This window comes from Lutra lutra, chromosome 16, assembly GCF_902655055.1.
Source record: "Lutra lutra chromosome 16, mLutLut1.2, whole genome shotgun sequence".
Classification (NCBI taxonomy): Eukaryota; Metazoa; Chordata; class Mammalia; order Carnivora; family Mustelidae; genus Lutra; species Lutra lutra.
The window spans coordinates 51,614,488-51,628,096 of record NC_062293.1 but is presented as its reverse complement, the minus strand read 5'-3'; the positions used below and the strand labels follow the sequence as shown (position 1 = coordinate 51,628,096).

Here is a 13,609-nt window from a genome sequence, read left to right as displayed (position 1 = left end):
GCTTCCTCCTCTCTCTCTCTGCCTGCCTCTCTGCCTACTTATGATCTCTCTCTCTGTCAAATAAAAAAATAAAATCTTTTAAAAAATAAAATAAAAGGCAAATGTTACCATAGTTTTCATTTGACATTGAGGAAACTCAGGCTTCCAGAAGCTGAGAAGCTTGCCTGAGGTCAGCAAATGATGAAGCTGGGATTTTTAGCCTCAACTTTTCACTGCAGAACGCACAAGGGTACATTCACGCGCACAGCCGGAGAACATTTTAGTCAGAGGTCGAGCAACAGTGCAGATTCGCATTCAAGGGCGGGAGCCCCCATCTCAGCTCTGCCAGGGTCCTCTGGACCCAGCCTTGCCAGTGGTCGATGTTATGGCCGCTGAGAAGGCTTACTGTCCACCTCTAAAATGACAATGACAGTCCCTCATGGGCTAATGCCTAAAATTTACCACTTAAATTCCTAAACACCCAGGCAGCCCTTCAGCACTGCACACTGGGGAACAGGATCCGTCCTTGCCAGGGGGCCGGGTTTCTGTTTTAGACCATGTTGCATTTGACCACAGCTCTGAGCATCCGGGGAGGGGTCTCGGGGCACGGACAGCTCTCCGTGCCGTTTTTGCTCTCAGAAGAGTCTCCCAAGTTTGTGTCCCAGAAAAGTGATTTGTGGTCCAGGCCTCATCTCAAGACCGCCTTCTCCAAGCAGCCTCCTGTGACTTCTTCGGCCCGCTTTGGGAATCCTACAGTATTTGGCGTGTACCCTGTGAGTTGCTGTTAATTCTTTGAAGTACAGACCGTGTCTTATGAACTAGACTGGAGGGTCCGTGAAGGCAGGGACCGCCATGACATTTTTATATCCCCAAGAATGAGAACAGGCCCCAGACCGTGCTTGTCCCCAGACTGCCCAGACGGTTAACTGCCACCTGGCGCCTGGAGCTCTTTCCTGTTGTCTGAGGTGCTCGTGTTCATTCCAGTGTGTGAGGGCCCTTAATCGTCAGGACAATCCTGAACTCATTTGATTTCCCTACTTAAGGAAACCATTTTATTTTTTTTTTTAAGATTTTATTTATTCATTTGACAGACAGAGATCACAAGCAGGCAGAGAGGCAGGTGCCCAACATTTGCCTTTTAAAGTTAAAATGGTCCCCTAAACATGAAAATGCTCAGGAAAAGGTGAAGTTCTGTACAAACAGGAGCCATAGCTCGGGCTCCTGGGGCCCTGAGTTTTGAGAAGGCAGGACAGAGGCTGGGGTTGGGGATGGTTAAAGAGGACACAGCTTGGAAAAAACCTCTGTGTCCACCTGTGGCAGTTTAGTTACAGAGTCCCACAAAGGGTATGTTTGATCCTCCATAGGTTTATTTTTTTGTTTTTGTTTTTTTAAAGATTTTATTTATTTATTTGAGAGAGAGAGAGAGAGAGTGCACGTCTGGAGTGGAGGGGCAGGGGGAGAGAGAGAAGCAGACTCCTCGCTGAGCAGGGAGCCCTACGCGGGACTCAAACCCAGGATCCTGGGATCGTGACCTGAGCTGAAAGCAGATGCTTAGCCAACTGAACTACCCAGGCGCCCCCCTCTGCAGGTTTAAAAGAGAGCTCTAGAGGAGGGCAGCCACGGGTAAAGGTGTGACCGGGATCCCCGGCTTTGCGTTCAGGGAGGGTGTCCTCTTACCAGGTTGATGCTGTTTGCTTCTATGTGCTGGAGGAGGGTGCCAGCCACACGCTCTGTGTCCCACTGCACACCTGGGTCATCTGGGAAGTCCCTGGAAAGAAGAAACACCTTTTCTAATCAGGTGTGAACTCCTCCCTAAGCTCTGGTAGGCATGTGCCAGCCCCGTGATAGGAACTGTATGGCGCGGGGGGGGCACCCTTAAGGATCCAGATTTCAGCAAAAGAGGTAAGATTTGGAAACGCGATGCAACTAGAGATCAGTGCACACCTCCACACAACACACTTTTGGAGCCTTGCACTCGCTGCTGAGGGGAGGAGATAGACACTGAAGAGACAAGGTTTTGATCTAAAGTTTGGGAAACGTACGGGTTAGGAACAAATGTGGCCACACCGCAGAATGATATCTATCTTTGCAAGAGTAAAAGCAACAGTGTTTTAAGAAAAAGTACAAAGCTATGTTTCTTCATTTAACCTCATGAACATCTAGAGAAGGAGCCTTTACAGACGAACTTAGGGAGCCCACTTGCAAGGTTGTTGGAGGTGGATTCGGACCCGGCTTTCTGACTGCAGAGCTGAGATGTTCTAGCCCTACGGAGCCACCAGCATACTCCGTCCAACGGGGCTGCACCCCAGTGGGGCTGGTCTCCAGGGCAGAGGTCTGCACCTTCTGTGAGTTTCCATTCTGCCACACCATAGGCCTATCTCCTCCTCCTCTGTCTCTTTTTTGTGCATCCATCTATAGCATCACCTACCACGAGGCCAAGGTCTCAATTTGACCTCAGTTTGGGGATATAATGGGTAGTCTTTTTATTTGTTCATTTTTAAAATTGAATTATTTTTTTAAATAATTTTTTTAATTTTTAATTTATTTGACGGACAAAGATTACAAGTAGGCAGACAGGCAGGCAGAGAGAGAGAGAAGAGGAAGCAGGCTCCCTGCTGAGCAGAGAGCCCGATGCAGGACTTGATCCTAGGACCCTGGGATCATGACCTGAGCTGAGGGCAGAGGCTTAACCCACTGAGCCAGCCAGGCGCCCCATTCATAGTCCTACTAATAGATATCCACCTCTCTCTCTCTCTCTTTCCTTTCTAAAAGATTTTATTTCTTTATTTGACAGAGAGAGGGAGAGCACAGGCAGGGTGAGGGGTAGACGGAGAAGCAGACTCCCCTTTGAGCAGGAACCGCCCCCCTCCCCCATCGATGTGGGATTTGATCTGAGGACCCTGAGATCATGAGCTGAGCCGAAGGCAGATCTTAACCGACTGAGCCACTAACAGGGAAAAGATGCAGACTGAATCAGCCAAAGGAAGAGAACACTGGGTATAGAATCTGAGAGGGTTCTGAATGTGAACAATCTGTTGTCCTCTCCCTGGGGGACGCGTGATTCTGCCAGCAGTGATGTGTGACAACACACAGGGAGGACTGCCAACCAGGGAAGCTCACTGCAGCTTTGGTGTTCAGAGTTTTTATTGGGGTTCCGTTACTTGGGCATGACCGATTGATGGTCCATGTGGTCGACCTCAGCCTCCAGGTGGGCTGACCCTGCATGGCCCTAAAGCCCCGGCCCTAAAACCCCAAAGTACTGCTCTTAGGTTTGACACAGATTACTTCACAGAAGCCAAGGGCAAAGGCCAGATCTCTCTTTGGGCAAAGCCAAATTCTTTACTATCAACCTTCCTCACATTTAGGAATCGTAGTGAACATTTCTTTCTTTCTTTTTTTTTTTTTAAAGATTTTATTTATTTATTTGGCAGACAGAGATCACAAGTAGGCAGAGAGGCAGGCAGAGAGAGAGAGAGGAGGAAGCAGGGTCCCTGCTAAGCAGAGAGCCTGATGTGGGTCTCGATCCTAACACCCCGGGATCATGACCTGAGCCGAAGGCAGAGGCTTTTAAACCACTGAGCCACCCAGGCGCCCTGTAGTGAACATTTCTATCAGCTGTGGCCTGGACCACCCCTCTTCGCACCTGATTAGTTACAGCATTTCTCTTATTTTCTATTGCTTTGTGTGTCTCCCTAGCCTCATGCCAAAATATGAGAACAGACCTGTGTCTCGCTCTTCTATTTCTCCTGTGGAACTGGGTACAATCCAAGTCAAAGAACAATTTATTTAAATAAACAATGAGTAAATGAGCTTCGGCCACGGGCAAGGAACTGCGTCTAGGGGCTTAATAAGCACCAGCAGATTGATGGAAGTGGCCTCTGGCTGAGCCAAAGGAGCTATACCAGCTTTTGGGGTTGGAACATCCGAGTAAGACATTCAGAAGACAGCAACGTTATAAAACAGGCCAGGCACCAACAAAGTACGAACTGTGTACGGGAACGAGGCATCCTGATGGGATCACCTCCCCTCTAGGTAGGGACACAGAAAATTTGACTCCGGGAACCTTTGAACAGATAAAAAAATGACTCTTTCAGACCAACGACTGGAGTGGTTCTTTGCCCCAAATTCAACCCTCATCAACTCAAGGCTTGAGTTCAAGTAATAACATTGGCAGTTCCTTTCTTCTCTGACAGATAAACAATTTGCTGAATGTAAACAGAAGTCAGTCAACCGTTGGGCCCTTCCTTGAAGAGACAGTTGGTGAATGACCTTTGCCCCATTTCTCTCTGTCCCATCCCTCTTTGCTCAGGCTGGAGTTGGTAGCCATCTTGGCCCATGAAGCAATCTTGGGTATAAAAGCCAGACACAATAGAGTAACCGAAAAGGAGAAGCCCTGACCTGGAGGAGTTTTGGAACAAAGGCACCCCCCCAGCCCTACAGGGCAGAACTCCTTGGGTCACAGTTATTGTAGACTTTCCGTTATTTGCTACATACGTAACCAAATCCTGATTCAAATATGCCAAAATATGTAAAGCCTGGACTTTACTGATTATTTAGGTTGTTTCCAATTTTTATTATTATGATAATAATCCTCATACGTAACCTTTTTTTTTTTTAAAGATTTTATTTATTTATTTGACAGAGAGAGATCACAAGCAGGCAGAGAGGCAGGTAGAGAGAGAGGAAGCAGGCTCCCTGCTGAGCAGAGAGCCCGATGCGGGGCTCGATCCCAGAACACTGAGATCATGACCTGAGCCGAAGGCAGCGGCTTAACCCACTGAGCCACCCAGGCGCCCACCCCCCCCTTTTTTTTAATTGAAGTAGGCTCCACACCCAACATGGGGCTTGTAACTCATTGCTCCGAGATCAAGAGTCTTACACCGACTGAACCAGCCAGGTGTGCCTATACATAACTTTTTGTATGCTTCTCTCAATATTCCCTTCGAATAAAATTATAGAAATGTAATTACTGGGGCACTTGGGTGGCTCAGTCGGGTAAGCCTCTGCCTTTGGCTCAGGTCACGATGATCCCAGGGTCCTGGGATTGAGCCTCGCATGGGGCTCCCTGTTTGGTGGACAGCCTGCTTCTCCCTCTCCCTCTGCCTGCTGCTCTGCTTACTTGTGCTCTCTCTCTCTCTCTCTCTCAAATAAATAAATAAATAAATAAAATATAAAAAAAAAAGAAATCTAATCACTGAGTCAAAGGTGCAGAGAACATGTATAGATCTCTTAAGAACCTTGTTATGAAGAGTGTGTGGAAAGTGTGTTGACTCACAAGCAGTCAGCATTAAGGGAGTGTTTTGTTTTGGTTTTTTAGGCAATCTCTACAGCCAGCGGGGGACTCAAGCTCTGAAATCAAGAGTCCCATGCTCCACCGACTGAGCCAGCCAGGCGCCCTAAGGGAGTGTTTTTAAAAAGCAGAGAGATGGGGCGCCTGGGTGGCTCAGTGGGTTAAGCCTCTGCCTTCAGCTCAGGTCATGGTCTCAGGGTCCTGGGATCGAGCCCCGCATTGGGCTCTCTGCTCAGCGGGGAGACTGCTTCTCCCTCTTTCTCTGCCTGCCTCTCTATTTGTAATCTCTCTCTCTGTCAAATAAATAAATAAAATCTTGGGGCACCTGGGTGGCTCAGTGGGTTAAGCCGCTGCCTTCGGCTCAGGTCATGATCTCAGGGTCCTGGGATCGAGTCCCGCATCGGGCTCTCTGCTCGGCAGGGAGTCTGCTTCCCTCTCTCTCTCTCTCTCTCTGCCTGCCTCTCTGTCTACTTGTGATCTCTCTCTGTCAAATAAATAAATAAAATCTTTAAAAAAATAAATAAAAATAAAATCTTAAAAAAAAAAGCAGAGGGATTTGTGCATTTTATAGGCAGAAGTTAAAGACTCATACCTATAACTCATAGCAAGAACTCCATTCTTCCTAAAAATCTCAGGCGCTTTCTCTTTTTTTTCAGGTGCTTTTATACCTACTTTCTTATCCCTGTGAGCCCCCCAAAACTTGGGTTCATTTACTTCCTTTTACAGCTGGAAAGAGCTGGTCAGGAGTGAACCATCGAGTTCCACAGGCAGACGCACAGGTGCTCAGGGGACTGGCTGACCGGGAATGTCACAGAATATGTCTGTATCAAGACTCCGGTTTCATCGTGTTAACCAACCTGTCTCCTTGGAAATCCTGTTATGTAATTCCAGGCCAATATGAAAACAGAGGAAATCAAGCCTCCAACAAGAGTCAGTCTTTACCCTTAAGGAACACTGGGGAATGCTCTCCTCATCTGCCGCTAATGGGAACCTGTGATAGATTCGCTTCGGCAAAACACAGGTATTTTCTCTCTCTCTTTTTTTTTTCCCCCAAAGATTTTATTTATTTACTTGTCAGGGAGAGAGAAAGAAAGCAGCAGGCAGAGGGAGAAGCAGGCTCCCTGCTCGATGCAGGACTCTGGGATCATGATCTGAACCGAAGGCAGACAATTAACCGACTGAGCCACCCAAGTACCCAAAACACTATTCCAAATAGTAGTTCCTCTGCTGCTGCTTCCTTCCCCCGAAATCCAGACCTGTCCAGGCCCACCAGGAATGGTAATAAAGTTATGAAGCTTAGAATTCCCAGGAACGTCCTTTAATTATCAGCAAAATCCTTTGGGGTTTTTCCTGAGATCCTAATGAGTCTGGAAATCTCTCAGAGGCTGGCCCGCTTGGGTAAGTCTCCAGAGATGTGAAGTTGAGTGACTCAGGCAGAAACAGAGGGATGCGGTGAACCGAAACCAAGTTTCTGGCCAGGGTTCACCCCAGTAGAGCTGAGATGACAAATCCGAAGAACGGAGGAGGAGGAAAACCAGGGACTGCCCTTCTTTGCGGTGCCTCTCTCCCCCCCTCTTTGGGAGAACTGCAGTCTGTCGAGCCCTCTCTCAGCTCAGGAGTGGTAAAGCTGAGGCACCGAAGGGGCCCGCAAGTCACACCTTGTCCCTAGACTTTCTAATTTAGGCATGGCTCTTTCCATCTACATTCCACACCAGTCAGGCAGTGTTTCCCCACTAAGAAGCCAGCCATGGGAATGTGGGAATAAAGATGGAACTTCCAAGGTCATTCATAGAGAAGTCTGAGGACTGCATAAAACAGGACAACGGTCTGATTGGTGGAAGAAAACAGGCACTTGACAAAGCCAGACACGTAAGCTGCCAACATATATTCTTACACTTTTTCTGAAAAAAAAAAAAAAAAAAAAAAAAAAAAAAAATCCAAGAAATGCGAAATGAAAGCAGGCCATCCGGGTGGGGGAGAACGGTTCTGTCCTGTTTGACCCTGTTGGCAAGAGTTTCAGTTGCTGCTGCATCTCAACGAGAAGGCAGTTTGGCCACACGTGATTACCTCTGCCCTAGACCTTATCTTTCTAGAGATTCTTCTAAGGAAATAATTAAAGAAGCCCACAAGATCACTTTCACTGCAACTACAGGGGACGGAGCCTGCAGTTCTGGGGTTCCGCCGCCAGGGAGCAGTTTCTCCAACTTCCTGAAGTGCGGTGCACGAGAAAAGCTAAAGATAACCCAGTTTGGGGGCAAGTTCAAGGCAAAAGCAGAGAAAGTGTAGATACACCCAAGGAAGGGAATGTTAGCGCAAAACGGGGGAAAAGAAAACCCGTCACGTTATTAAACTTTAATTTTGCTTCTTTGATTTTGGCCAAAGAATGAGACTCCTACGAAAGAGGAATAGAAATGTATTTAGAGGAACTGAATTTTGAAAATACAACGTTTTGGTGGGAAACTCTGTAGAACGTGTTTGCTGAAAGTGTTCGGCCTCCGGATATCCAGCCTAGGTCCCCAGGAAGCAGAGCCTACGAGGAAGGCCTAAGTAGGGACTTGGCTGGGGAGTGTAATCCTCAGGGAGTAGGAGCAAGTGACAGAGGGAGGGAGGCAGCGACAGAGGCACAGCCAACGCAAGGATGCCCTTACAGATGGACCTCTGCTGTGTGATCCCGCAGGGCTGTCTGCAAAGTCGTCTGAAAAGCACCTTGCACTGTCCATCCAGCAGGAAAAAGGGCAGAAGTATTTCTCTCCAAAGGTGCTAACTCCCCAGCACTTCAGGGCTGAGCCTAGCAGGGGTGGATTTGTGCTGCTGCTGCTGCTGCAGGATGAGAAGGGATTTGCGGGGGTAAGGCGAGGGAAGGGCCAGGGCAGGAGGGAAGGCAGGCGGCAGGAGTAGCTTGCTCAGGCCCGGGCCGCCATCAGCTAGGGGTTGCTGCGGCACATGAGGCACCTCACGGAGATAAGGGCCCTTTGTGGGGCTCAGATGGCCCCGGAGAAGTGCCAACAGCGAAGCCAGCTCTCCGTGTTTAGCAAACAGGCATTACGACTGCTGGAAAATGCCCTAAACTTAGGGCTGCCCTAGACCTCAGTGTTCGGTAAACAAGCCGGGCCGCTCGGCCTGTACGGGTTCATAAAAATAATGTTTGTTTTCCTCCTGGCTGAATAGCCTCAAACTCCGACCTTTCCTACACATTCTAATGACTCACCCTGTCAGGAGAGTCGCGGAAAGGCTCTAAAATCTGTGGGCTGTCCGTTCCCGCAGGCAGAACGCTCTCGCAAGGACAGCCTCAGCCTTCCCTCCTCCCTCCAGGCTGGGAAAACCCGACAGCCCAGGTCTTCCCTCCTCCCCGCAGACCCAGCCTCGCTACCCAGAGGTCCTGCGGCTGGAACGCCACCAGGGTTGAGTAATAGCTTATCTCTCTGAAAACCGAGCCCCACGTTTGCACACTGCACTCTGAACTTGAACGCGGACGGAGGTGCCTCACACGCCCTTATTTGGTCTTGTGGCTGGTAAGGGCCGGGAGCTGGAAGGTTCAGCCCTCCCCTCCCCCCACCTCCGGCACTTTTCTGAACTCGATTACTTCCTTTGTCATGCAAAGCGAGCAAAGGTCATTCAAGTTCAGTGCTCGCCCAGAGGCCCATGGAGAGCCTGAAGTGTACCTGGGGCTCGTCGCGCCGACCCGGGAGGCCTCGGGCTGCAAATACCGCCCCCAATGGGCCATTCGGGGAGGTCTCCTGTCGTTAGGCCAAGCTGGAGCGGGGCTGCTGGAGGCTGGAGAGGCCGTGCGGGAGGGCAAAGGAATTGCATCTATGCCTAAGGGAGGTTGGAGAGGTGACATTCTAAAAGCTGGGCCAGGCAGCTTCTGGGGTGTCTCGGGATCACCAGTGAGATAAACAGAGGAAAAAAAACGCTGGGGGAAATGAGACCAAGGAGAAAGTAAAAAATGTCTCAGAAAAAAAAAGGAGACTGAAAAGGGGGGAAAAAAATCAGTCCATTTTTCTTAAGTGTGTGCTGACAAGGGCCCCCCATCCTCAAGCGGCTGGAACCCAGACAAACACCAAATGTCCCCAAAGACTTTGTCCACAAAGGGCTTAAAGCCCCAGTCCAAACCACAACATGGGATTTTCCTTTCTCAGCGGGACACTAGAGTGATTCCCAGGCCACGACCATTAGGTATTGTACTGAAAGCAGGTAGACTACCCCTGGGCTCACATGACCCTCGTATTACCGCCACAAATAAAGTACACAAATCTTGCCAAGCTCGTGGGAGAAATCTCTGTCGAGAAATTGCCAATTTGTTGTCTAATGTGGCTACGGAAAACCAGAGACGAAGCGAACCTGTTCACTGAACTCACTTCAAAGGGGTCACAGATGTCAGTTTGCCCCTTCCTGCCCCCAGAGAAGTGGTTTAAGAGGCAGATACCAGTATCCCAACCCCTCCTTTCCTCTTCCACAACCCCTACGGAGAAGAGAGTGGTGGTGGGGATGGGTCTCTAAGTATTCTTGGATATATGGGCAGAGGAGTCTCCCTAAACAGAGGCTGTGTGGTATGTTTTTTTTTTTTTTTAAGATTTTATTTATTTGACAGAGATGACAAGTAGGCAGAGAGGCAGGCAGAGAAAGAGGGGGAAGCAGGCTCCCCGCCGAGCAGGGAGCCCGATGCAGAGCTCGATCCCAGGACCGTGGGATCATGACCTGAGCCGAAGGCAGAGGCTTAACCCACTGAGCCACCCAGGCGCCCCTGTGTGGTATGTTTTGAATAGAGAAGAAAGAGGAAGTAGCATAACCTTTTACTGGCCTGTTACGTCTTCTGGTGCCTGAAGTTTCTGCCTCACTGCTGTTTTTCAAAGAATCAAAATTAGAGTCACCTCAGAGAAAGGGTTCATACATGATTTTGGCCAGCTTCTCGAACACTGTCATACGCCAGGAAATGAGACAAGACAGAAAGCCAGAAGGCAGAGCCTTGAACCCCTCTGGGCCGCCCAGGGCCTTGCTCGCACCCACTGGAATCCCAAAGAGGGCAAGTGGGGAGCCCTGGGGAAGCTGTGAGGGCAGAAATGGCACAGTACCATTTAGGTGACCCTGAGCCCTCAGGCACGGTACCCACAGCATAACAGAAGGGAGGCAAGTAGGCAGAAGGCTCAGATAAGCATTCAAATAAGGAAATCCAAGACAAAAAAGCGCTATAAGAAAAGTCAAACAGGGGCGCCTGGGTGGCTCAGTGGGTTAAGCCGCTGCCTTCGGCTCAGGTCATGATCCCACGGTCCTGGGATCGAGCTCTGCATCGGGCTCCCTGCTCGGCGGGGAGCCTGCTTCCCCCTCTTTCTCTGCCTGCCTGCCTCTCCGTCTACTTGTGATCTCTCTCTGTCAAATAAATAAATAAAATCTTTAAAAAAAAAAAAAAAAGAAAAGAAAAGTCAAACAAATTGCTGTGGGGGCTCCGAGAGGGAAAATAAAAGGCTCTATGGTAAGGATCAAGAATAGTTTCACCGGGGTGCCTGGGTGGCTCAGTGGGTTAAAGCCTCTGCCTTTGGCTGGGGTCATGGTCCCAGGGTCCTAGGATCGAGCCCCGCATCGGGCTCTTTGCTCAGCAGAGAGCCTGCTCCCTCCTCTCTCTCTGTCTGTCTCTCTGCCTACTCGTAATCTCTGTCTATCAAATAAATAAATAAAATCTTAAAAAAAAAAAAAGAATAGTTTCACGAAGGGGCACCTGGGTGGCTCAGTGGGTTAAAAGCGTCTGCCTTGGGGCGCCTGGGTGGCTCAGTGGGTTAAGCCTCTGCCTTCGGCTCAAGTAATGATCCTGGGGTCCTGGGATCGAGTCCGCATCAGGCTTTCTGCTCAGCAGAGGGCCTGCATCCCTTTCTCTCTCTCTGTCTGCCTCTCTGCCTACTTGTGATCTCTCTCTCTCTGTCAAATAAATAAAGAAAACCTTTAAAAAAAAAAAAAAAAGCGTCTGCCTTTGGCTCGGGTCATGATCTCAGGGTCCTGGGATGGAGCCAAATCCCAAATAGAGAAAAAGCATGTGGGCTGAGGTGTGTAGGGTAAATGCAGGGCTGGGATTTGAGACTAAGAAGTTCCGTTTAGCAGGTTCCTGTCACCTTATAGAAGACTGGCATAGAGCAAGGAGTTATGGAAAAGTTTCCTTAGCAAGTGGCCAGATCTGTATGCGTTAGGAAATTCAGTCTGAGGAATGACTTGGGGGAGCAGAGGATGGCGAGGTGGTTACAGTCTCGGTCTAAGCCAAAGGAAGTGGGAATGAAAAAGAGCAAAAAGCAAATGGCTTTTTACCAAAGAAGACTTCGCCAGATTTAGCAGCTAATTAGATGGTACGAATAAGGAAGAAAGTCACGTCAGAGATGACTCTGGTTTCAAACATGAGGGACTCCAGTTTTCAAAACACTCCATTACAGTCAAATGCTGTCACTTCATTTAGTGATCACCTGGTGTAACCATCCAAAGTGCCCAAATGGGGTTTGAGATTGGTGGGACTCGGTTATAAACAATTCATCCAAGGGATGCTTACTTGTTTGGTTTGTTTTAAGATCATCAAAATTCGAAGAGCACATTAAAAAAGAAAATTCTCATAAAAAGTTGTGGCCAGGGCTATCGTGGGATTTGCAAGAGGCCTTGCTTGAAAAACTCTTGAGGGATGGGCTGGGAAGGACATGGTGGAAGACAAGGAAGACAGTTCAGTAAAAGACAAGTTGGGAGAGAGACGTGGTGGGAGCAGAGCAGCCAACAGCACCAAAGCTGCCAAGATCTGGAGGAAGGTGAGTCTGAAGAAAAGGCCATTGGATTTTATCCCTTGAGAACTCATGAGTGAGTCTTTGAAAGCACGGCTAGTGACATCGGGGGAAGGAGGGAGAAGGTAAACTACAAGGGGAGCACAGAGGGTGGTGAGAAAGTAGCACCAGAAACTTCTTTCATGAAATTTGAGAGTGATAAGACAGTGAGCAAGAGAAAGGAAGCATAGGGGAATGGCAGTCTGGGGAAGGGTGTCTTACGATCTCGAGGGTATTTGAAGATGGAGGCAAAGAAATCACCAGGGCTGGTAGAAGGGCATAATGACAGAGAAAAGAGGAAAGGAGGTATGAATAAGAGAACAGGGCAGTTTATGGCTGCAGAAGAGGGAGTGATCAAACAGGGAGCAAAAGTTACTGGTTTTAACTGGCAACCCAGTTAAAACAACCCAACGGCTGTTCACACCTTATCAGGTGCTTGTGAGGATTAAATGAGATAATATTTGAAAACCACTTGGAATAGCTTTTGGCACATGGTAAGTGTTCAGTGAGTATTTGCGATTCAGCTGATTTTTTTTTAAGTTTGTTTATTCATTTTCAGCAATCTCTGCACCCAGTGTGGGGTTCGAACCTCCAACCCCAAGATTAAGAGTTTCATGCTTTGCCAGCCGAGCCAGTTAGAAGCGCCTGAGCTGATTCTTGACTAGAAGATAATCAGTGTGGAGGAATGAGATGTGCACTGGGGTAGGAGACATCACGAAGAAGGGGTCTGTCAAGAGAAGACAGCTCTGTGTAATTAGATCACAGAACATGAAGGAGAGCAAAGCCAGGCCACAGTGGGTCTTGAATTCTCTGCTAAAGTAATCAGGCTCTTGGTAGACACAGCAGGGGCCTTTAAATGTTTTAGGGGGATTCAAACTATGTTTTAGGAAGGCATACTCTGGGTCAGGCTAAATGAGGGAAAAGTCACTACAGAAGTCCAGATAGGAGATGACGAGGGCCTGAACTAAGATGGTGGGAATAAAAAGACAGAGAGAAATAGGAGATGAGAGACAGAGTTGGGGCCTACATGACTAGAAGGTGGAAGGAGGACAGCTAAGAGGGCCCCAGGCACCCACCATGGTGACTTCTCCGGGGAGGCTGGTGGTGCCAGCAACACAGATGAGAGAACTCTGAAGAAGATTCATAAAGAAGGCTCCATAAAGGGGAGGAGCCAGCAGAGGAGATGGAGAAGGAGGCAACGGGGGTTGCCTGTCTGACTTGCTCTGCATGGTTCATCAACATGGACCAAGTGCCACCAGCACGCCAAGGACGAGGCTAGTCACTGGTGACTGAGCACGGGGCTTGACAATTCATGAAAGCACCTTTCATGAGGAATGTCCTGGTGGCCATCCAGGCTCATGATGAGGCACGTAAAAGATGTTTTTCCTCTCTTTGTGGGGAATTCTAGCAGTTTTGAGGAGCACAGTATACAGCCCGTGGTGAGTTAAATGGCTGACTGAGAGCAACTGAACTGTGGAGGGTCTCTGAAGTAAGGACTCCATGGCTGTGACTGATGAGGGGGTGTCCTGAGGCCGACCCAACAGCCCAGGAGGTG

General features: G+C 48.9%; 1 protein-coding gene across 2 annotated transcripts in view; it reads right to left on the bottom strand.

Moving 5' to 3' along the window:
* The window catches only part of PIGL (phosphatidylinositol glycan anchor biosynthesis class L), a 65,377-nt gene that overhangs the window by 14,685 nt on the left and 37,083 nt on the right, over nt 1–13,609 (bottom strand). For both annotated transcript variants that reach the window (XM_047709202.1, XM_047709203.1), the window contains exon 3: nt 1,657–1,747. In XM_047709202.1, coding sequence (XP_047565158.1) covers nt 1,657–1,747 — 91 coding nt within the window. The remainder of the gene's footprint in view (nt 1–1,656; nt 1,748–13,609) is intronic.